Source organism: Puma concolor, chromosome A1 (genome assembly GCF_028749965.1).
Source record: "Puma concolor isolate L17-30 chromosome A1, mPumCon1.1.hap2, whole genome shotgun sequence".
Taxonomy (NCBI): domain Eukaryota; kingdom Metazoa; phylum Chordata; class Mammalia; order Carnivora; family Felidae; genus Puma; species Puma concolor.
In genome coordinates this window covers 174,244,005-174,269,167 of record NC_141667.1, presented here as the reverse complement: position 1 = coordinate 174,269,167, position 25,163 = coordinate 174,244,005, and the positions used below count along the sequence as shown (strand labels likewise).

At 43.1% G+C, this 25,163-nt stretch overlaps 1 protein-coding gene across 1 annotated transcript in view; it reads right to left on the bottom strand.

Annotated features, from left to right (window-relative positions):
* DZIP1 (DAZ interacting zinc finger protein 1) overlaps nt 1–25,163 on the bottom strand; it is a 63,614-nt gene that overhangs the window by 33,900 nt on the left and 4,551 nt on the right. Inside the window, exons 2-9 of the mRNA XM_086717249.1 lie at nt 23,412–23,763; nt 22,634–22,730; nt 22,044–22,193; nt 20,038–20,598; nt 12,534–12,618; nt 9,698–9,822; nt 6,957–7,118; nt 1,152–1,289 (exon numbers count right to left, since the gene is read on the bottom strand). Of these exons, the coding sequence (XP_086573375.1) occupies nt 1,152–1,289; nt 6,957–7,118; nt 9,698–9,822; nt 12,534–12,618; nt 20,038–20,598; nt 22,044–22,193; nt 22,634–22,730; nt 23,412–23,763 (1,670 nt within the window). The remainder of the gene's footprint in view (nt 1–1,151; nt 1,290–6,956; nt 7,119–9,697; nt 9,823–12,533; nt 12,619–20,037; nt 20,599–22,043; nt 22,194–22,633; nt 22,731–23,411; nt 23,764–25,163) is intronic.

Sequence of the window (25,163 nt, the reverse complement as noted above, 5' to 3'; positions counted from 1 at the left end):
TTTCTCATTGCCAAGTAGTATTCCATTGTATATATAAACCACATCTTCTTTATCCATTCATCAGTTGATGGACATTTAGGCTCTTTCCATAACTTGGCTATTGTTGAAAGCGCTGCTATAAACATTGGGGTACACGAGCCCCTATGCATCAGCACTCCGGTATCCTTTGGATAAATTCCTAGTAGTGCTATTGCTGGGTCGTAGGGCAGTTCTATTTTCAATTTTTTGAGGAACCTCCACACTGTTTTCCAGAGCAGCTGCACCAGTTTGCGTTCCCACCGACAATGCAAGAGGGTTCCGTTTCTCCACATCCTCACCAGCATCTGTTGTTTCCTGCGTTGTTAATTTTAGCCACTCTGACTGGTATGAGGTGGTATCTCAATGTGGTTTTGATTTGTATTTCCCTGATAAGTGATGTTTAGCATCTTTTCATGTGTCTGTTGGCCATCTGGATGTCTTCTTTGGAAAAGTGTCTATTCACGTCTTTTGCCCATGTCTTCACTGGATTATTTGTTTGTCGGGTGTTGAGTTTGGTAAGTTCTTTATAGTTTTTGGATACTAATCCTTTATCCAATATGTCGTTTACAAATATTTTTTTCAACAAAATCCTAACTTCATAAACTTTAATCTCCATTTGTTTCCTGGTAGAAAGCAATGTTCCCCTAAACCAGGAGGGCGAAAATTGCCAGAATGACAACTGTGCTGATTATGGACACCACTTTCCACATGACTGTAATTAGGTTTCATAAATGAAGAAGACCATCAGTACAGCAATGCAGCCAGATATTTCAGCTCTAAAAATAAAGTTAGTGCTTCATTATGCCTTTCTAGGGCTTTTGACAGCAGGGACCTACCTCTGAAATAAGAAAAATAAACTCTAAGGTAATCCCACACAATTCAAGTTGATACTGTGTTAGCCAAAAATGAAACAGTTTTGCCAACCAGTCTATATCTGCATCTGTTAGTCAATCAACAAGCATCTAATGAACGGCTATGATTAATTATATGTGTATTAGGAGACAAGAAGAAAAGAACTAGCTTCATGGTCACGGGAAGAGACAAACCCTTTTTTTAATAGGAAATGCTTGCTGTAAACTGCTTCAGGAAGAAAAATCAGGCCCCGGCTGCAGTTACTGGCCACTGGCACATACCTGACTATCAAGAAGTTGCATCACATTCTGGAAATCCTGGGGATACTGAGGACGTTCTTCTTTAAACTCACGTGCGTCTTTTAACGTGCCAATATTGGACTTGATCTGCATGTTGGACTTCTGGATTTCTGACAATTGCTATGAAAGAAAATAAATGCAAACTCACTGGTGCAGATGTTTATACTTTCAAAAGACTGAACACAAATAAAATTGGGGAACATGTAGCCACTTTTATTTTCATTTAATTTTTTTTAATGTTTATTTATTATTTTTTTTCAGACAGAGAGAGAGAGAGAGAGAGCAGGGGCAGAGGAGGGGCAGAGAGAGGGAGACACAGAATCTGAAGCAGGCTCCAGACTCCACATTGTCAGCACAGAGCCTGACATGGGGCTCGAACTCAAGGACTGTGAGATCGTGACCTGAGCCGAAGTCGGATGCTTAACTGACTGAGCCACCCAGGCGCCCCAACATGTAGCCACGTTTAAATCCGACTATCCTTACTAGATGCTTGTTGTGCTTTCTCCTTCTCCCACCTACTGGTTTTCCGGTTTTCTTTCTGCTGCTTTCCAGTTTTTCCAACAGCATATGTACGGGGTGATTGCAACAGAAAGGACAACCTAACTTTCTAATCTTATACAATGGGTCTTAAAATTTCTGATGGGCACACAACAGTGTCCAGGAACAGAGGAACTGCGTGCAGCTGGTTCTCATGATTATTTCTTTTTATTTTTTTACTTATTTGTATTCCTAATATAAATACAATTTTTTATGTTTATTTATTTATTTACTTATTTATTTATTTTGAGAGAGGCGGTGAAGGCGGGGGTGGGGGACATGTGCAGGGGAGAGGCAGAGAGAGACAGAGAGACGGAGAATCCCAAGCAGGCTCCGCCCTGTCAGCATGGAGCCCGATGCGGGGCTCGAACTCATGCATTGTGAGATCATAACCTGAGCCGAAACCAAGAGTCAGAGGCTTGACTGACTGAGCCAGCCAGGTGCCCAGGTTCTCATGACAATTGAGTGGTGAGGCCACCATCATCCTGCAACTGTATCCGTGAACCCATGAGGGACAACATGTTTTAATTTTACCTATTACCTGTTATGTTATTCCTAAAGTTAGCAGCGGTAAAAAACCCTCAGAAAAATCACAGAAGGTAATACGTTAACCGAAGAAACAAAAGGGTGGGAAGCATCGCTCCCCTGCTTAAATCTGGGCTGAACACAGCCACTTCTTTTCAAAGAGTACAGTGTGAAATTGGTGGAGGCTGACTTCTCAGCAGAGAAACTTGACCGACACAACCTGAGCCGGGTGATCAAGGTCAACACCAACAACCATTAATCATGAAGAGAGTATTAGCCTTGAGATGATGTGATGAAAACTGTAACTTTATCACTGAGGGTTCCATCCCCCAAACCCGTAAGCCCAGTCTAACCAAGAGAAGACTCCTGGGTGAATTCCAGTAGAGGGGCATCCTACTGACAGGTAAGGTACTCCTCAAAATTGTCCAGGTCACTGAAAACAAGTCAGAGAGACTGTCTCAGACAAGCTAAGGAGGTGTGACAACTAAATATCATGTGGTATCCTGGAGAGGACCCTGGAGCAGAAAAGTGACGTTAGGTAAAAGCTAAAGAAGTGGAACCACAGTATGGAGTTTAATTAATACTAATATATCAGTATTGGCTCATCAACCATAACAAATGTACCAGACTAAGTTGTCAGTAAGATGGAAAACTGTACAGGGTAGGAGAGGGGGGTGTTACATGAAATTTTCTGTACTGGATGCTCAATTTTTCTGTAAGCTTAACTATTCTAAAAAATGAAGTCTCTTATAAATAATAATTTTAGGGGCACTTGGATGGCTCAGTCAGTTAAGCATCCAACTCCTGGTTTCCACTCAGTTCATGATCTCTCAGTTCATGAGTTTGAGCCCCGTGTCAGGCTCTGGGCTGGCAGCACGGAGCCCGCTTGGGATTCTCGCTCTCTGCCCTTCCCCCACTCACACTGTTTCTGTCCCTCTCAAAATACATAAATAAACTTAAAAAATAATAATAATTTTAAAAACCATCTATAGCTAAAAATGGGTAAACAACCCACATGTTGTCAACTGATGAACAGACAAATGAAATACGATATTCATGGTTGTTGGCGAGGATGTGGAGAAAGAGGGTCTCTTGCATTGTTGGTGGGAATGCAAGCTGGTGCAGCCACTCTGGAAAACAGTATGGAGGTTCCTCAAAAAGCTAAAAATAGAACTCCCCTACGACCCAGCAATTGCACTACTAGGCATCTATCCATGGGATACAGGTGTGCTGTTTCGAAGGGACACATGCACCCCCATGTTTATAGCAGCACTATCAACAATAGTCAAAGTATGGAAAGAGCCCAAATGTCCATCGATGGATGAATGGATAAAGAAAATGTGGTATATATACATACATATACGTGTATATATATATATATGTATATATACGTATATATATATATATATACACGTATATATACGTGTATATATATATATACGTATATATATATATACATACATACATATATATACATATATATATACATATATATATACATATATACATATATACATACATATATATACATATATATATACATATATACATATATATATACATATATATATATACACGTATATGTATGTATATATACACACACATACATACACAATGGAGTATTACTCAGCAATCAAAAAGAATGAAATCTTGCCATCTGCAACTATGTGGATGGAACTGGAGGGTATTATGCTAAGTGAAATTAGTCAGTCAGAGAAAGACAAAAATCATATGACTTCACTCATATGAGGACTTTAAGAGACAAAACAGATGAACATAAAGGAAGGGAAACAAAATAATATAAAAACAGGGAGGAGGACAAAACAGAAGAGACTCATAAATATGGAGAACAAACTGAGGGTTGCTGGAGGGGTTGTAGGAGGGGGGATGGGTTAAATGGGTAAGGGGTATTAAGGAATCTACTGAAATCATTGCTTCACTATATACTATTTTGGACGCAAATTTTAAAAAATAAAAAATAAAGTTAAATTAAAAAACAATCTGAAACTCTACATAAAAAAAAAAGAAAAAGAAGTATGATATTCATGGAATGGAAAATCATGCGGCAACTACAGGAATGAAATAGTGATGTATATATATCCTTACGACGTGGATGAATCCCAGAAACATTATACTAACTGGGAAGCAGCTGCTCACCAAAGATCACATATTGTATGATTCAATTCACACGTAACGTCCAGAATAGGCAGATCCACAGAGACAGAAAGCAGATCTGTGGCTGCCAGTGGCTTGGGGGAGGGAGTGCCAACGGGCACAACGTTTCTTGTGGGGATGAAATATTCCAAAACGTGAGGATGGATGCACAACCCTGTGAACATACTAAAAACTACCAAACTGTGCACTCTAAGTGGGTGAATTTTATGGTATAGAAACTATATCTCAATAAAGCCATCTTTTTACCCCCCCACCCCCCAAAAAATGTAGGAGTGGTAAAAAAGCCCTATGTGGGGAAAAGTCCCAATCCACTATTAAAATTATCCCGGGAGCAGGGAGCTGGGGGCAGGATCCTGGATGGAACCTTAGGCAAAAGAACTCTAATTAGCAGCTTATCACAAAGGGAAAAATGAGTACAGCCTTGATGAAGATGTGAGAAGCCAGTCTTAAATTGGTTAGTATCGCAATCCACCAGTGGGTTATACGGCATCCCACTTTGAACCACAGATAGGAGTTCAGGAAAGGTCCCTGGTGCAGGGGTCGAAAAAGAAACCATGGATAGAGAAATTACTGCCTAGGTGTTCTGATGCTTAGAAACAACAACCAAGGAGAGGTGATATGGAATGACTGAACCAACAGGAAGTTGTAGCCCTACAAAAAAAGACACAGTGAACCATCCAAATTTATTCCCTTTCAACTTTTTATTTGCAAATTACAACTTATAGAAATGTTGAGGGGCACCTGGGTGGTTCAGCTGATTGAGCAACTGACTCTTGATTTCGCCTCAGGTCATGATCTCACAGTTCATGAGATTGAGCCCTGCATTGGGCTCTGTACTGACAGCATGGAGTCTGCTTGAGATTCTCTCTCTCTCCCTCTTTCTCTCTCTGTTCTTCCCCTGCTAGTGCTTGTGCACTCTCTCAAAATAAATAAAAATTTAAAAAAAAAATGAAAAAGAAAAGTTGAAAGAATAATATAATGAACACCCATTTGGACCAATTGTTAACATTTTGCCATGTTTGCTTTATAAAGATATGACGGGGCTGGCAAATTTTCTGTAAAGAGCCAGACGGTATTCTGGCTTCGGGAGACACATAAGGCCTTGGTGATAATCACTCACCTGTACGGCTCCAGCACAAAAGCACCACAGACAAAGTGTAAAGGAACACATGTGGTCGTATGCCAATAAAACTTATGGACACAGAAATGTAAACTTCATGTAATTTTTATGTGTTGTGACATATTCTTCTTATGACCTTTTTCAACCATTTAGAAATATTAAAACCTTTCTTGGCTCACTGGCCATACAAAGATGGGTGGTATGTCAGATTCGGTTCACAGGTTGTGGTTTCCCTACCCCTATGCAAGAGTTCAAGGCGCTTTAGAGAAGGCCTTGAGCCATATTCCAAAAATATCTTTCCATTTTAGTTTGTAAAACTTGTTGGCCTCTAGAGGGAGCTCAAGGATCTTGCTTCCTTTCCCCAAGGGTGACCCGGGACTGGGCTGCCCATCCAGCTCAAATCATTTCTTCGCTGGAGGACAGCGATCACTGTCACAGAGGTTAAGGTCCTAGCCCAGCAAGCCATGTCTCTGTCTATGCATGTGACCAGGGCAGTGTGGAACAAGACTGCTCCTATAAGGGATGGAGACTCATTTAGTTACATTCTGCTTGCTCAGAACAGCTGTCCTTCCCACCGACCAGGAAGGGACCTGGCAAAAAAAATTCTACTTCTGTCCTTTGTGGGTTGGCTTTCTTCTTCCACATGGGTGATCTGTGTCAGCCTTTCCGGAAAGTTCCTTTGGAACTTAGAAAGCTTCAGAATTCAGGGAGGAGGCTTATGGCTTATTGGCTATCCTAACTAGCTAAGGAAACAGAGACCCTCTTCTATGATCTGACCAAGGGTACCAAATGTACCAAATGTTCTTTTTTTTTTTTTTTTTAGATTTATTTAATCTTTATTTTTTTATTTTATTTTATTTTTTAAATTTTTTAAACCTTTATTGATTTTTGAGACAGAGAGAGAGAGAGCATGAACGGCGGAGGTTCAGAGAGAGATGGAGACACAGAATCTGAAACAGGCTCCAGGCTCTGAGCTGTCAGCACAGAGCCCGACGTGGGGCTCGAACTCACGGACTGTGAGATCATGACCTGAGCTGAAGTCAGACACTCAACCGACTGAGCCACCCGGGCGCCCCATAATCTTTAGTTTTTTAGTTAATCCCTATACCCAACATGGGGCCTGAACTCACAGCCTCGAGATTAAGCATTGCATGCTCCACCGACTGAGCCAGCCAGGAGCCCCTCAAATGTACCAAGTGTTCTGCACATGCGTTTGGAGCCAAAGCTCCCACTTTCAAAGAAATGACTTTTCTGACTTGCTCTGTCTTCTGTATGTCTCAAGCTCCCTCAGGACTCTCAAGAAAGGGGCTGTCTGGACCAAGGCACAATAAAGTGATTTCTAGATCCACTGGCCATAATGCCATTCTAATGTTACCTCTCAAGGCAACAATCCTACCAATACTATGAGGAGTACTTGGTTTAATACTTACATATTCTAATGCTGAATTCTTGGAGGTCAATTCTTTAAACTCCTTCATAAACATTTCCTTGACTTTTTCCATTTCATCAACTAGTTTCTCCTTTTCTTCTTCTTTCCATCTATCAAATAACTTCAGAAATTCTTCCTCTTTTGTTTTCTGCATTTCATATTCCTGAAATTATTTGAATGCATGGTTTTAAAAGTTCTATATGAAGCAAAATTTTAAATAAATGACATGTGCAAAATTTTAAATAAATGGACATAGCTCCAGCTAGTATTGAGTGTATCAGTTAGGTGTGCAATAGCACTTCATATAATGGCAACGTCCACAGCGATTTTTCCAAACCAAAAACAGCACATGGCATCCTTTCATCCTTACACCTCTTAAAATACAAACACAGAGGTCCAAAGTCTCAAGAGTTCGGTGATCTATGAACTTGTATAGTAGATATGCAATAATATGTAAAACGTAAACAACCTTTAAAAGAAAATGTCTATTGAGCAGAAGAACCATTCTCAATACTGTATCAATTTGGATAGAGTAGCCCCATCTCACTCCCGAAACACAAATTCCTATTTATACAAGCTAAATTTATGTCTAGTCAATCAGCCTTTGATTTCTCAATGACCTTCAGTTTTTTTTTTGTTTTTTTTTTTTTACCTAACTGCAGACTTAACGCAATAAACAAACTTAGTCTGACATATACAGAATACCCAAGAGCAGCAGAACGTACATTCTTGTTAAATGCTCATGGAAGATTCACCAGGAGAGAGCAAATGTTAGGTCACAAAAGAGTCTCAAAAATTTTAATTATTTAAGTTTATTTGTTAATTTTGAGGGAAGGGGGAGAGGCAGAGAGAGAGGGAGAGAGAATTCCAAGCAGGCTGCCCTACTGTCAGCGCAGAGCCCAATGCGGGGCTCAATCTCATGAACCATGAAATCATGACCTGGGCTGAAATCAAGAATAGAATGCTCAACCGACTAAGTCACCCAGGCTCCCCTCTCAATAAATTTTAAAAGATTGAAAGTGTGCTAAGTGTATTTCCCAACCACAGTGGAATGAAGCCAGAAATCAATAACAGAAGAAAATCTGGAAAATTCACAAATACTTAAAAAATTAAACACTGTACTCTTAAGCAACTAATGAGACAAAGAAAAACTCACTAGGGAAATTAGAAAATACTTTGAGATGGATGAAAATTAAAACATAACATACCAAAAAAAAAAAAAAAAAAAAAAAGGAGAAACCAAAGCAGTGCTAAGAGGGAAATTTATAGCTGTAAACGCCTACGTTAAAAAAAGAAAGATGTCAGGAGACAAAGGTTACTTAACAATAACAGAGATCAATTTATCAAGAAGGTATAAGAATTATAAATATTTATGTATCCAACATTGCAGCATCTAAATTTATAAAGCATATACTAACAGAACAAAAAGGAGAAATAAACAGCAACACAGTAATCATAGGGGCCTTTAATACCCACTCTCAACAATGGATAGATTGCCCAGACACAAAGTCAATAAGGAAACCCAGGATTTGAACACTTCATACCAAATGGACCCAATAGACATATAATATCCAACAGATAGTATCCAGCAGAACACACAGTCTGCTTAGCTCATGTGGAACTTTCTCCAGGATAGATCATACATTAGATGACAAGTCTTAACAAATTCAAGAGGACTGAATTTATATCAAGTATCTTTTCTGACCACAATTGTATGCAACTAGAAATTAGTTAACAGGAAGGGGGAGCCTGGGAGGCTCATTTGGTTAAGTGACAGACCAACTCAGGTCATGATCTCTTGGTTCATGAGTTTGAGACCCACATTAGGCTCGGTGCTGAACAGCTTGGAACCTGGAGCTTGCTTTGAATTCTGTCTTTTTCTCTCTCTCTCTGCCCCTCCCCCACTTGTGCTTTCTCTCTTTCTCCCAGAACTAAACATTAAGAAAAAGAAGAAGAAATCAGCAACAGGAGGAAAATGAAAATTTACAAATATGTGGAAAATAAACAATACATTCCTGAACAACCAATGCATCAAAGAAGGAATCAAAAGGGAAGTAAATAAGATCTTGAGATAAACAAAAACGGAAACACAACATACGAAAACGTATGGGATATGGCAAAAGCAGTTTTAAGAGGAAAGTTCACAGCTAAAAATGTCTACATTAAGAAAAAAAGAAATATCTCAAGTAAACAATCTACCTTTATGCCTCAAGATCTAGAAAAAAAAACAACTAAGCTCAAAGTTAGCAGGAGGAAGGAAATATAAAGATTAGAGCAGAAATAATAAAATAGAGAACAGAAAAACAATGGAAAAGATGAACAATACTAAGAGTTGGAGCTTTTGAAAAGATAAACAAAATTAACAAACTCTTAGCTAGACTAACCAAGAAAAGAAAAAGGACTCAAATAAATTATAAATGAAAGAGGAGACATTACAACGGACACTACAGAATTACAAAAGATTATAATAGCCCACTATGCATATGATTATATGCCAACAAATTGGACCATCTCAAAGAAATGGATAAATTGCTAGAAACATGCAACCTACCAACACTGAATCATGGAAAAACAAAATCTGAACAGACCAGTGAATAAGGAGATTGAATCAGTAATCAAATTCCTCCCAACAAAGAAAAGCCCAGGAGCAGATGGCTTCACTGGTGAATTCCACCAAACATTTAAAAGGAATTAATCCTGATCCTTCTCACCATCCCACCGTTTCCGAATTCAGTACCGTACCTTAGAGAACCTGACAGCGTGGGCGTGCTGTGCAGCCTCCAGCTGAGACTTGGTGAGCTGCAGCTGCTCCTTCAGCATGTCAATCTCACTCTGGAGCTTATCAGTCTGTGCCTTTTTCTTATACTCTGTTGCAACAGAAATATTTTACTAAAATACCACCTCTACTGAAACCTATCTGAAAACTTACAGGGTCTTATTGATATGACAAAGACAAAGGAAAATGCTCCAACTTGGGATATTATTACTTTTTTTGTGCCACATGAGCCAATTTTTGCTCATGAGTGTTTACTCGCAGCCCATCGTGTTACTGGGCACTGAATTACTTTCAGCAGATTATTTCGGCCACTGTATTGGATTACCCTCCAGAGACAGTGTGAGAGCCCATTCAGGGAATAATAATGGTGACAAGGAATAATCCCGGGCTCTTCTTTGAGATGCCTGTCTCGGTGAGAGAAGGGAATCTTCCACGGCAGGTCACTATCTTTCTGGCTCCCACCACATTCTCCTGAGAACCCCATCAGTGCTAAGACAATCAGAGGCTGGCATTCAAGATGCAAACTGGGGCCATAAACTGTTCACAGGGCCAAAAAGAGGTACCAGAAGGTTGTAAAAGGAAGCAACAAGTGAAGGGAAGATACTTATGTACATGTACTTACATGAAGATGTGCACATGACTGAATGGATGTACATGTGTCTGTGAGTGTAGACATGCAAGGTATGAAAGCCAAAGTGGAAAGTCAGAATCTCAAAGATGACCTGAAGAAATAATACTCATTTCAGAGTCCGAAATACTCTCTGAAACGAGTATGAGATAGAATAAGATACTGAAACAGAAGAGAAAGAAGGTCAGTTTCACACGGAAGAATGGTAGATTAATTAAACTATTTAACCTTCCCAATCTCTCCACTATATTGCTAAGTAGTATCAACGGTCCATGACTTCCATGTGGAATTTTATGCCATTCGTATTGTTTATACAAAGCTTAGCTATTTTCCTAAATCAATCTGTTTGTCCGAAATAGGCAGGAATGGAAACAGACTGGCAAAAAAGGGAGGTTTCAGAAAGCAAGTACTTAGTGACAAGTTAGGAGTACGTACACCTAGATATGAAAACATTAAGATCATAATGAGAATTCCAGTGGGTTACTGGTCTGTAGGCAATCTGCAGAATGCTTTGATCTGCAAGAAGAAATAGACCTGGTACTTTTTATTTTTAAGAATATTTAAGTAACAGGAAATCTAGTTGATAAGCCACCGAACTCCTGCCCTCTCTTGCTTATTTTCCTACTCTAAACTTGGTTAATTCATATCAGCACCCAAACACATCTTTGTATCTCCCACATCAAATGAAACAAAAATTTTCCCTTTGTTTCACATTTTCTTCCAGACAATGCTTCATGTCTCTGCTGTCCTTCCCAGCAAATGTTACTGAAGCAAATGTCTACAACATGACCACTTGCTCACCTGATTGTCAGCTCAGCTCACTCCCCTTGGGCTTTTGTCCACACCAATCCACTGAAGCTGCTATGTCAAGGTCAACAACAGCCATCGTGACAGCAATAACCAATTCTCAGTCTTCATCTTACTCTATCTACGCCTCAGGTACATTCAATAAATTGGTCACTGCCTCCTTCCTGAAATACTTGTTTCCCTTGGTTTCCATGACAACACACTCCCCAGGTCTCCCTCCTGCTTCCATAACTATTTCTCACCCACTAGGCTGCTCCTCCTGAGCTCCTGATGTTGGGAAAGCCTTGAGGCTGGCCCCTAGCCACCTTCTCTTCTCTGTCTAGGTGAGCTCATCCAGCCCAGCTCTGCTAATGACTCCTGGATTTGTATCTCCACCCTGGGCCTCACCGTGACCTCCAGACCCCCTGCATCTCCACTCGCATGGCGTTTGTATGTGTGCCTCAGGTTTACCCTGACCAACACACACTCTCATTCTCCTTCCTTCCTCAGCCCACCTCCCACCCCTAGGTCCCCACCTCAGTAGACGTCACGGCCACTCACCCAAATGTACAGGACGAAATCCAAGACTGTCTTTCTCTTATCTCTTGTTCTCATGCTAAGTCACACGTCTGTGGGCTCTGTGCAGAACACACGTCCTCTCCATCTTCACTTCTCTGGTCTTCCCTGGTCTCGTCCTGGTCCTGCTGCCACATCACTCACCTGCATTACCCCAGTAGCCTCCTCACTCTTCCACCTGCTTCCACCACCACGGCCCCTACGCTCTTCACCAGCCGCTACCCACATTCCTGGCCTGGGCCTTCAATGCCCCACGTGACCTGGCCCCCTCCCTTCCAATGTCCCCACACACTACTGCCTTGCTCGCTCTATTCCACTGATCTTCTGTCTGTTCCTCAAACATGCTGTGCTGCCTGCCCCTCACACCTCCGACACTCAGAGCTCCCCATGTCTGGGATATTCATTCCCCAGCTTTTCCCCGGGCTGGGACCTCCTCATCAATCCAGTGTCTGATCAAATAAGGCCTCCTCCACGAAGACTTTGCTGACCACCTCCACCCCATTCTTGTTTTATTTTCCGTGTTGCATTTGCCACCGTTTGAGAGGAACCACTCATTTATTTAAGTGTGTTTCCTCTGCCCCTCCTAACAGAATGTAAGACCCCAGAGGGCAGAACTTGGTCTGTTTCGTGTGCGCCCATAGCCCCAGGCCTGGTGCTGTGCATGGCACATAGTAGGCGCTCAATATTTCATGAATGAACAAAGACTATGATACTTTTAGAAGGACTGAGAGATGCACTGGACCATGCCTCGCTGAAAATAGAGAAAGGTACCAAAAGGAAAACAGCTCTGTGAAGCTGAGCTCGTGACTTACCAAGGTGAGAATCTTCAGGGTGGCGGCGCTGAATGTGACTTTGTAGAAAAGCTTGGTTCATAAAGGCCTTATCACAAAAATGGCACTGAAAAGGAGACAGCAACAAATCTGAATGTCTGTAACAAGTGCTCTCCCACCTAATTTCAATTAAATTGGGGTACCTAAAGCACCACCTCTTGGGAACGGTCCCCCAAAAGATATCATCCCAGCAAGGGATACTAAAAGCAGGACTAAAAAGACAACTGTAAACCAGGGTGTTCTCTCCAAACTGAGAACAAGGCAGTGACAGCTATCTCCCGACAGCCAGAGTAGCCCATTTGGGTGCCTGCAGGAACCCCTGATGCTGCTCCTGTTCCACAGCTGGTTCCCAGCCTGTCACCAACTTGTTCGAGACACTCCAGCCACGCCAGTCTTCTTTCTGTCCCTCAAGCAGGCCAAATTCAGCCTCTGCATGAGCTCGTGCCCAGCCTGAACCTTGCCAAGACCTTCCCCCCACTGGCTCCTTCCTGACATTCAGGAGTCATTCCAGGAGCATCTTCCCCACTGGGCACGTCCTCAACAAGACCTTGGCAGATGGCCCTCCTGCCAGTCACTGTCCCACCACACTTACTTTCATCATTGCATGTCTCAACAGTTACTATTTCCACGTTTAGCCACTTCACTTGTTTATTGTTCTCTGCTCAATCCCTCTTGGTTCTAGAATGTCACATTCCTGACAGTGTGGGCTCTTGTCTATCTTATTCATAGCATTATTCCCAGAGCCCAGCATTAATAAATCACTGAACATATACTTAGAAATACTTGGCCTCCTAAAATGAATTTTACTGAAAAAAAAAACCCACAAATATTTCTATTTTCCATTTTAACACAGATTCAAATTTTAAGCAAAAATTCCACTTGTTTCATCTATATCTTTGTTCCTGGATTACCCTGAATTAAAACCTGGATATTATATATTTCATTTGTTAGTATTTCAGAATCCATCTCTAAAAGGACATTTTTTTCTTAATTTTTTTAAACATTTATTCATTTTTGAGAGACAGAGCATGAGTGGGGGAGGGGCAGAGAGAGGGAGACACAGAATCTGAAGCAGGCTCCAGGCTCTGAGCTGTCAGCACAGAGCCTAAAGCAGGGCTCAAATTCACGAACTGTGAGATCATGACCTGAGCTGAAGTCGGACATTTAACCAACTGAGCCACCCAGGAGCCTCTAAAAGGACATTCTTAGAAAAAAATTTTACAGTTTGTTTTGAATCAGGATCCAAATACGGCCATATCATGCAACTGCTCATTATGTCTCTCCACTGTCTTCTGGTCTATAGACCGCCCCCGCCCCCCCATCTCTCTTTTATCTTTGCAATTCTTTTGCTGAAGAAACTAAACACGTGTCCTACAGAGTTTCTTCCAGTTTGGATTTTGCAGTTTCATTTTCATTGTGCTACTAACATGTTCTTCTATTCATGTGCAGTTTTGTCTTACTCCAAATCAGTATAACTGCATCAGAAGTTCAGGGTCTCTTTCCCAGAAAGCCAACATTATGGCATATTTCTTGGCCTTGCATTTTGGGGAGTCTTTAAAGTATCTTTCCAGCCTTCTCTGCTCTTGATGACTGCTCAAGTTTAGTATGTCATGGCCTGCCCACTGGACTCAGATGTCGGTGTGGGCTTTAGGGCCAGGCACAGCACTGGAGAAAGGAAAGGATGAGGCTTTCTGGAAACTGTGACTTTTAATTTCTAAAATCAAAAAATAGATATTTTAACTATTTGAACAATACAGAAAAGCCATGAACTCAGGGTAAGAAGGGGTAGGAAAACCTAAACTGTAATTGACAAATTGCTGGAGGCTCACAGTGGAAGAGTCTAAGAGTTAAAAACTCCAAGGAAGAGGGGAACTTTCCCAACTTGGTAAAGACTAGCTACAACAAACACCTACAGCTAATATCACGCTTGGTGGAAAAACTCAAAGCTTCCCCACTAAGATGAGGTACAAAGCAAGGAAGTCCCTTTTCACTGCTGCTTTTCAACATTGTACTAGAAGTCCTTGCTAATGCAATAAGGCAAGGAAAGGAAGTAACAAATACACAGATTAGGGAGGAAGATACAGAATTTCTTTGTTTGCAGATGACATTAATGTCTTTATAGAAAATCCAAAAGAATTGGCAAAACAAACAAACAAAAACCCACAACAATCCCAGAACTAACAACCAGGTATAGCAAAGTTGTGGGATAGAAGGTTAATATACTAAAGTCAACTGCTTTCCTATATTCCATAATGGAAAGATAGAATTTGAAATTAAAAACAAATCATCCTTTACATTAGCACCCCAAAAATGAATACTTATGTATGAACCCAACAAAATATGTATGAGATCCAGGGGCACCTGGTTGGCTCAGCAGGTTAAATGTCCGACTCTTGATTTTGGCTCAGATCATGATCTCATGGTTGTGGGATCAAGTCCAGAGTCAGGCTCCATCCTGGGCATGGGACCTGCTTAAGGTTCTCTCTCTCCCTCTCCCTCTGCCCCTTCCCTGCTTGTGTTCTCATATGCATACACACTCTCTCTCAAAAAAATAAAATAAAATAAAACATGTAAAATATCTATAGGAGGGAAACTACAAAGTTCTGAAGAGCAAATCAAAGAACTAAATAAATGAATATCTGTGTTAATGGATAAGAAGACTCAATATTGTCAAAATGTCAATTTTCCCTATGTTGATCTACAGAGTCAATGCAACCCTAATCAAAATCCCAGCAAGTTACTTTGTGGTTAACAACAAACTGATTCTAAAGTTTGTATGAAGAAGCAAAAGTCCTAAAATAGCCAACGAGGTATTGAAGGAGAAGGACAAAGTTGGAGGACTGATGCTACTCAACTTTATGACTTACTATATAAAGCTACAGTAATCAAGACAGTGTGGTATTGTCTAAGGAACAGACAAACAGATCAGTGGAGCAGAAGAGAGAGCCAAGAAATAAACCCATATAAATATCACCACCTGATCTTTGACAAAGGAGCAAAAACAATACAATGGAACAAAGACAGTTTCTTCAACAATGGTACTGGAAAAACTGGACATCCACTAAGAAATGAATGTTGACACAGACTTCACATCCTTTACAAAATCGAACTCAAAGGGATCACCAACCTAAATGTAAAAGGCCAAACTATAAAACTCCTAAAAATAACATAGAAGAAAACCTAGATGATCTCGATGATGCCTTTTTAGATTCAACACCAGAGACACAATCCATGAAAGAAAAAATTGAGGGCGCCTGGGTGGCTCAGTTGGTTAAGCAAACAACTTTTCATTTTGGCTCAGGTCATGATCGCATGGTTCATGAGTTCAAGCCCCACACGGGGTTCTGCAATGTCACAGTGTGGAGCCTGCTTGGGATTCTCTCTCTCCCTCCCTCTCTGCCCCTCCCTCATGTGTGCATTCGCTCTCTCTCAAAATAAATAAATAAAAAATTTAAAGAGAAATAACTGATAAACAAGACTTCATTAAAATTCAAAACTTCTGTTCTGCAAAAGACAATGTGAAGAAAATGAGAAAACAAGCCACAGACTGGGAGAAAACATTTGCAAAACACACACAACTGATAAAAGACTGTTACCCAAAATATACAAAGAACTCTTAAAACTCAACAAAAAGAAAACAAACAACTACAAAATAGTCCAAAGACTATAATAGACACCTCACCAAAGAAGATACACAGATGGCAATTAAGCATAGGAAAAGATGCTCCACATAACGTGTCATTAGGGAAATGCAAATTTAAACAATGAGATACCACCCTACACCCATTAGAATCACCAAAATCCAGAGCATTGACATCAGCAAATGCTGGCAAGGAAGTGGAGCAACAGGAACTCTCACCCATTGCTGGTGGGAATGCAAAATGATACAGCCACTTAGATTACCTATGTCCATACAGAAACCTGCACACGTATCAGTTTATAGCAGCATTATTCATAATTGCCAAAGCTTGGAAGCAACCAAGATGTTCTTCAGTAAGTGACCAGATAAATGAGACATGGAAGGACATTAAGTGCATTTTATTAAGTAAAAGAAACCAATCTGAAAAGGCTAAATCCTGAGTGATACCAACTATATGACATTCTGGAAAAGGCAAAATTACAGAGACAGTAAAAAGACCAGTGGTTGCCAGAGGTTGGTTAAGGGTGTGGGGAATGAATTGGGTCACAGCGTTATAAGATGCATATTTTAACCTATGTCTCTCTGACTGCAAAACGCATGCTTTTTTTTCTTTTTGTTTTTCTAATGTTCATTATTTTTGAAAGACAGAGCAGGGGAGGGGCAGAGAGAGGGGGAGACAGAGAATCTGAAGCAGGCTCTGCGCTGACAGCAAAGAGCCCAACGCAGAGCTCAAATTCACAAACCGTGAGATTGTGACCTGAGCTGGTCAGATGCTTAGCCAACTGAGCAACCCAGGCACCCCAAAATGCATGCTTTTTTCTACCCCAACACTATCTCCACTGAAAAACTGCAACCAGGGTCAGAAATTCACTGACATAGATTCCAAAATCTGCCTGTAGTGCTAAAGCATGGACAGGAATCTGAGTCTTCCAGCTGCGAAAACAAAAGTTCTTCTTAAAATGAGTCTAAGTCCTGTTATGATACACTGGTATTTTTTAATTTCATTAAAAAAATAATTTGACAACCACATCATTGGCACACACTGGCCTTTACACATGGCCATGAGACTTCCCCAGCTTTTGGAGGTCTCCATAAACACAAATTCATGACTGCAGGCTAAAGTCAAATAGCTATTTAAACAAAATCAATTGTCTTCCTATAAATCTTATCATAGGCCAAATATCCTCACATGTCCGAACCTGGAGTTGAAATAATTGTAACATCTTGGGCCCCCAGCTGGCCTATGTGCCAACTATTCTTAGCAGCAGACTTGACTTCCCCTCCCTGAATCACCGCTTCTTACAGCATTATCACTGCAACCCCTGGCCTTCTTCCTGTACCGCCGCTATTCACCTCCTAGGAAAGGTGTGAGGCCTTGCAGAGATCCTGAGGAGTCACAGCTCACTACCAAGAAGCCAGTGTGGAAATCAACACCACATGTCAGATGTCATTTGCTGAGACTTCCTTATGCTGCATGTGCATTAGCTCATGGAATTCTCAGAACAGCCCTAAAAGATACCTACTACTAATGTTCTCATTTTCCAGATGAGGAAACTGAGGTCTAGATGTTAACTGACTTGCATGGTGGAATAGTTAGGATTCAAACCCAGACAGTCTAACTCTGGAATTGTCACCCTAAAGGGCTAACACTGCTCAGTCCATCAAGAGACAATGGCAAGGCACCTAAGAGAGCGGAGTGTTATATACCACACTAAGTAGGAATGGTCTGGGCAATCCTACCTCTACATGGTCACACTGGGGCACGCCATACACCCAACACTGTTATTCAGAGACTCTGCTGAGTGGCCAACTTGGCAGGTGTCAGTCATTAAATAAAATGAAGCCCTTACCTTTATTCATGTGTATCATTCAAACTTGAAAATCTTTACTAACACCTATTTCTATAGTAACTAAAAGAATGAAAAAATGTTCATAAACATAAAATTTCTGTATGTTATAGCTGTTAACATATCACTGATTGCTACCAAAGCTAAATTATTTTTAATGTCTAAATAGAACCTATTCTATTCATTGTTTAATAGATGTATTTATAAAAGGCCATATCAACACTATTTATAAATATGTACATGGCATTTATGAAACAAATAGGCAATTAGCAACATTAGGTGTCATTTGAGGATTATATCTCAGGGTTGTGTACCCAAGGCTAAACACTAAGCCTTTCTAACAGTATTCTGTCCCAATTGTTCACCTATCTTAAGTACACTTCTCTCAAGGCTCCTGTTGGGTCAGTCCTAAGCACTAATGACCACACCATAATCTGTGCCCACGCCCAGTTCTCTGCATTTACTCACGCTGCTAGTACCTAAGTCCACTGAGGCTTTTTTTTCCTCCCAGTAAACTCTACTCCTACCATGGGGCTCGAACTCACAACCCTAAGATCAAGAGTCACATGCTCTACTGACTGAACCTGCCAGGCGCCCATTCACTGAGGCCTTTTAATTCATATTTAGCCAAAGTGACTACAATGTAAGGATATGAAATCAGTCTTGTCAGCCTGTTGATTCTTTGATAACTTTATCAAACATTGTTGATACCCTTTGCATTTTCTCCATCTAATCAATAAAAAAATATATACAACTGATTTCTATTATACTAAAAAATTACAATATTTATCTTAGCTCAGTATCTAACCTGTAAAAGTTAGACATTAAACACAGAAAAGCAAGAGGTTTCAATTTTTTTAATACTATTGTTACATTAATAAAATATATTTTATTTTACTTTTTAATGTTTATTTTGAGAGAGAGTACACATGCAAGTGGGGTAGAGACAGAGAGAGGGAGAGAGAGAATCCTAAGCAGACTCCATGCTCAGCACAGAGGCAGCCCCCAGGTTAGATCACTGGGCTAGATCTCATCACTGAGCCAGAAAATCAAGAGCAGGATGCTTAACCGAGACACCCAGGTGCCCCATAAGATATATTTAAAATACTACATGTTCAGGGGTGCCTGGGTGGCTCAGTTGGTTAAGCTTCTGACTTCGGCTCAGGTCATGATCTCACGGTTTGTGGGTTCAAGCCCACAAAGTCAGGCTCTGTGCTGACAACTGGGAGCCTGGACCCTGCTTCAGATTTTGTGTCTCCCTCTCTCTCTGCCCCTCCCCCACTGGCACTCTGTGTGTGTCTCTCTCTCAAAAATAAACATTAAAAAAATTTTTTTTTAAATACCAGTTCAATTAACAAATACTGTTGTTCTGTATCATTAATATTGTTACATTAGTCAGTGTTCTTGGTCTTAGGAGATATGCAAACTGAACTACTTAGGAGTCTGGAACTCACTGGCCAAGGGTTCAAAAATAATATGTATATATAGAATGAGAAAATAAAGCAAATGTGGCAAATGTTAACAACTGGAGAATCTGGGTGAGGGGTTTATGAAGTTCTTTGCACTATTCTTACAACTTTTCAGCAAGCTTGAAAATATCTTGAAATAAAAGCCCCACAAATTTAATCATTCCAGATCATCTGGGGCCAGACCTCGACAGCAATTTGTACCCGGTTTATTTCTCATTACATCAATTAGGGGGAGGACACAGTTTCTTAAACAGCCAACGTTTATAAAGAGGACTTTCAGCAAAGCACGACAGACAACATTGCTTGTTTAATTATTAATCCTCTGGCTGTCTACAGAAGGTAACGAACCATGTCAGCTGTTGGTTAAAATTACTATTTTGCTTAACTATGTTGTTTCTTCTGATTTACAGTAAAAATCTCACGAAGGGGGAAAAAAAAGTCGGTGATCTAGGAAAGGACTCTCAATACCGAGGTGGGAATCGAGGATGTTAAACTGGATTATGAATCGGAATCACAACGCAGCGTCCCACCTGGTAATAGCTGGCTTTGGTCTCGATCATCAGCTGCTGGGTCGAGATTATCTTTTTCCTGCGTTTACACTCTTCCTTGAGTAACTTGATCTCGCCGGCCTGCTTGGTGAGGAGCTTCCTGCTCTGCTCGCCATCGGCCAGGCTCAGGCGCAGCCGCTCTTCCAGGTGGTGCAGCTGCGAGGTGAGGAACTCCTGCGAGTGCAGCAGGTACTCGATGGTGAGCTGCGCCAGGCGGATGAGCTTCAGCAGCACCGGGTCCACCCCCGACTGGCAGTGCGGGCACTTCTCGTCCTCCAGCTTGCAGAAGGTGATGTTCATGATGTTCTCCTGCAGCGTGAGCACGTCCACGGCGCCCGCCACCTTGTCCACGTCGATGGCGCTCAGCCGCCGCCAGTCGACGCTCTCCAGCCGCGGCCGGAACTGGAAGAAGGGCAGGGGGACCGACGCCACGCTGGGGGGGCCACAGGCCATCGTGGCCGCTCCCGCCGCGGCAGCTGCTGCGGGGGCGTCGGGTCCTTCCAGGCCGCTGGCCAGTGGGTAGTAGACGTGCTTCTGAAAGGGCTGCGGGGAGGAGGCAGCGTAGGAAGGGTGAGGGTGCTGGGAGTCCCGGGGAGCCCCGGCCGCCCCCAGTCCCACATCGCCAGGCAGCCCGACCTCCCCGCTCTCACTTACCATGCTTGGAAGCAAACCCGCGGCCTCAGCTGGTATCCGAGGAGGGGGCGGTCCCGTCTACCCGGCCCCGGCCGCCTCCCGGGCCGCCGCCGCCCCACCCTTCGGGAGCGGGAGATGGCCGGGTCTCCGGCGGCGGCGGCGGCGGCGGCGGCCTAAGGTCTGGGCGTCCAGGCCGTTGCTATGGCAGCGCCCAGACCCGGACTTAGAGCAAAGGGCGCGCCAGCCCCCGCACAGTCAGCGTGCGCCCAGGGCCCTGCGGGACCAGAGGAGACCTCGTGGGCGAGCCCGTCCACGGAAGAGGGCACTTCCTGAGCGCCAGCTCACCGGGCCACCACCCTCCCTGGCTCTGGGGCTGACCCTCCCTGTCCTTAAGGAGTGGGGAGCCACATCCCCGGGAACTTTCCGTTCTGGCCGCTAGCCTCCGGTTATTCACCCCTGTCCTCACCTTAGATTTTGAGATCAGAAATGCCTATCCATCCTCCTCTTTTACACACAGACATAAGAAACGTTAAACAACAAAACTATGTAAAATTAAATGGGATGGAGGGGAATTGGCTTCAAAACAGCAGGAAGACACTTTTGGGGCTATAACAGAAATATTCTGTTTTGATTGTGCTTGCTGTTTGTTGATTACCCGGGTATATACATTTGCCAAAACTTATCGAATTGTGCATTGAAAATTAAGGGTGCATTTGTACATTATATCTCAATAAAGTTTTAAAAATTAAAATGGTGGCAGAGCTAATTATATCTGACGGCAGGCTTTCTAAATTTCTTACACCTGAAATACTTTTTAAAATGGGGTCTCTTTTCCTCTATGGATTGCCTACATATAAAAATAAGATACTGGTAAGTACAAGACACTGATAAAAGTACAAATTAAGGGGCGCCTGGGTGGCTCAGTCGGTTAAGTGTCCGACTTCAGCTCAGGTCACGATCTCAATCTCGCGGCTTTTGAGTTGGAGCCCCGCACGCATTGGGCTCTGTGCTGACGGCTTGGAGCCTGGATCCTGCTTCGGATTCTGTGTCCTCTCTCTCTGCCCCTCCCCCGCTCATGCTCGCTCTCTCTCTGTCTCAAAAGTAAATAAACATTAAAAAAAAAGTACAAATTAAGGAACTTCCACAGATATTATTAATACTTTTTGTACTTGTCTTCCCAAAAGGATACCTTTTCAAAATGTGAAGGTAAAAAAATTATATATATATATATACATATATATATATATGTATATATATATATATATAGAGAGAGAGAGAGAGGGAGAGAGAGAGAGAGAGGGGAACTTTAACCATCAGCTTTGTACCATCAAGTTTTAGAGGGCCCCGGTGTTTACCTTACAAACTTGTGAGGCAGCTGCATTCTGTGATCTGCAGAGATCTGCAGCATCTGCTGCTAGTTGCTCTAGCAGCAACTTGTAGACATCAGGCCTTTCATTCTTGGGGTCTTTTGGGTGATGCCTGTGGCTACCACAGAGATCAATGAGCTGAGGAAAAGCCAGACATTCCTCAATCCACCGGGGTGTCCCTGCGTGGACCAACCATCAGGAATTTTTTTTTCTTTCCTAACAGCCAGATATGTGAGTAGGAGAAAGGAAAATACCATTCAGAGTAACTTCAAGCAAAGTTGTAATATCAAATATTTTTAGCACTCCCAGATATTGTGAACTAGAAATAAATCCATATAAAAACATCCAAGAAATAAAGCATGCAGTTCATATGACTTCATATAAACTGTACATCCAAACAACTTTTAATGGGTCTTTAGGAAAAAAGAACTATTAACGGTTCACTGCAGCCAGTATAAAATTAAAGATCTAGGTTCAAAGTTTGATTCTTCTATATACTTGCTGCTTGACCTAGAACAAGTTATGTCAGTCCTAGGCCTCAGTTTCCCTATCTGTTTAAAGGACGTCAGGTTACCGACCTGGCAGGTCTGTGTCCTGTGGGCTCCATCCACTGGACTGCAGGATCCGCGGGAACAAGGGCCGTGATTTCTTTTGCTCACCGTGTGTCCCCAGCACCTAACAACGGACAGGCACAGTGAGGAGCTGAGAATTTGCCAAATGGACACGTGGATAAAGAATGATTGAATGAATTAGGCGCTTAAATAACTGTCGGCTCCCGGCCGGTATCCCTCCTATTTTCTGTGCCTCTGGCCTCTTAAGGGATTCACCCGTGCTCTGGGCCCAGGCCCTTGGAGCTGAATGAGAGGGCTGGTCCGCACGCCCCCACTGCGGTCCAGGGAAGAGGCGCGCGGGACTGAGGTGCCCATCTCTGTTCGCCGCCGCCACTCCGGCCCAGAGCGCCGCGCTGCTGGCCATCCTTGCCCCTTTGGTTGAATCTCGGTCGCAAGATGGCCGGAACAGGAAAGAAGGGGGCACGCTTTCCCGTTCCCTCCGTCCCCCATCCCGGGGCTGGGCAGCAGCCCCGCGCGGCGCAACCAGTCCTTGGTGCACTGCAGGGCCGGCCAGCTGAACCCGCAAAGACAAAGGCCGAGCTAGGTGGGCTCCAGCGAGGGCTCGGCGCCACCCGTTAGAAGGTAAACTGAGGGTGGGGGCTGCCGCAGCCTTGCCAGCGGGGTCTGCAGTGCCTCTGCTCGCAGCCGGGGAAAGCGGGCGGAGGCCCTGGCTTCGCGGGCCCCGAGATGCCCGGTCCGCCGCAAGCTCCCAAGGTCTCCGGGCGCATCCCGGGCCTCGGCTCACCCCAGTTGAGCGCTCCTTGGCGGGCGCCGGGCGCTGCAGGCGGACCGGGGCGACGCTGGGGGCCCAGACCCCAGAGGCGCTGCTGGCGCAGGCGGGGCCGGCGGAGGCAGAGGAGCAGCCGAGCGGGAGGCGGCGGGCCGGCTCCTTCTTCCAGGGCGCAGGATGAAGCCTGTCTGGTTTGGGCAAGTTGCAGCGTGGCGGGCCTGGCGCCGTTGGGGCCTTTCCAGACTCGCGGCCGCTGGCACCTCGGGATCCCCCACCCCCCACCCGCCCCCCTCCCCTCTGCGATCTCCCTCCGGCCTCTCCTCTCGGCGTCCCAGCTCCTCTGGCAGCTGGGCGGGACCGCGCGCGTCTAGACCGCAGCACTAAAATGCGCTCCGCCAATCCCGCCGTTGGTGCAGACACGTGGTGCCGGGGCGCGCTCTGTTGCTGGCGTGGGATGTTCTTCCCAGAAAGGCTTTTCAAAGAGAAACCAGGTTCAGTCCAATCCTTCGGGTGGCCTGGCCCTCACCATAGGGGCTTTCTGTGAACTCGCTCCCAAGAAGAGAGGAGTTTTCATTGTAGAAGTCTGCAGATGCAAGGAACCTTGAAAAGGCTATCTAATGCAGCTGTGCATTTGAGTGACGTGGAAAACGGGATTAGGGTCTGTGCACAGAAGCACACACGGAGTAAACCCACGTAGGTTTCCGCGTTCTTTCGGTTTTGTCCACTTCAGGACGCGAGGCACGTATCTCTGTTGGTACAAAGTTTGACAATGGGGGGAGACGGGATGTCGCAGTTCAAGAGTAGTGTAGTTATTTTTTTAACCTAAAATTGGAACACTTGGTCTGACAATTGGACAAAATTCAGTATTTTAAAATAAGTAGTAATCCGGAAAGTATGTATTCATGTATCATTTATAACAGCCATGAGCTTGACCCAGATTGAGGAATTCGAGTGCGTATTTTGCATAATTTTAGCGTCTGCTCTAGCAAAAAAATGTTCTTCACTTAGAAAGGAGTAACTACAGAATGTTTTCAGGATGGTAACATGTTTTCCCTGTGATTCTCCCTGACCCAATCAATTTTGTACCGCATTTTATTTAGCACAAGTCTTCAAGCATAGTAGTAGCTTAATAAGTATTTATGTGAATTCCTTTCTTTAGTTTTTACTTGAAATCATGAGGCCTTGCACAGCCTTGGTGATATTTTTAAATGTGTTGAATTTTAAAATGCTTCAATTCGAAAGTGAATCCAAGATCCCGTAAGAATCCTCCTCTAAAGTAGAATGGTTAGGGGGCACCTGAGTGGCTCCCTGGGTTAAGCTTCTGACTTGGGCTCAGGTCATGATCTCACAGTTGGTGGGTTTGAGCCCTGCCTCGGGCTCTGTGCTGACAGCTCAGAGCCTGGAGCCTGCTTCAGATTGTGTATCTCCCTCTCTCACTGTGCCTCCCATGTTCATGCTCTGTCTCTCTCTCTCTTTCAAAAATAAATAAACTTAAAAAAAAAAGTAGAATGGGTAAAGATCTCTAGGTAGAATTTTCAGGCATTATGAAGTAGAAAGGCCATTGCTTTTGCAAAGTCTATACTCTGTAGCCCTTTCTGGTATGTGTGTCAGTGTGTGTGTGTGTGTGTGTGTGTGTGTGTGTGTGTGTGTGTGTGTAGCATGATTGTTGAACATTATTTGATGATACACCATTTGAGTTCCTCATATCCATCATTCCCCACGGTCAGTACCTTACCCCACATATATGGAGTTGGAAGAAATAAAGTG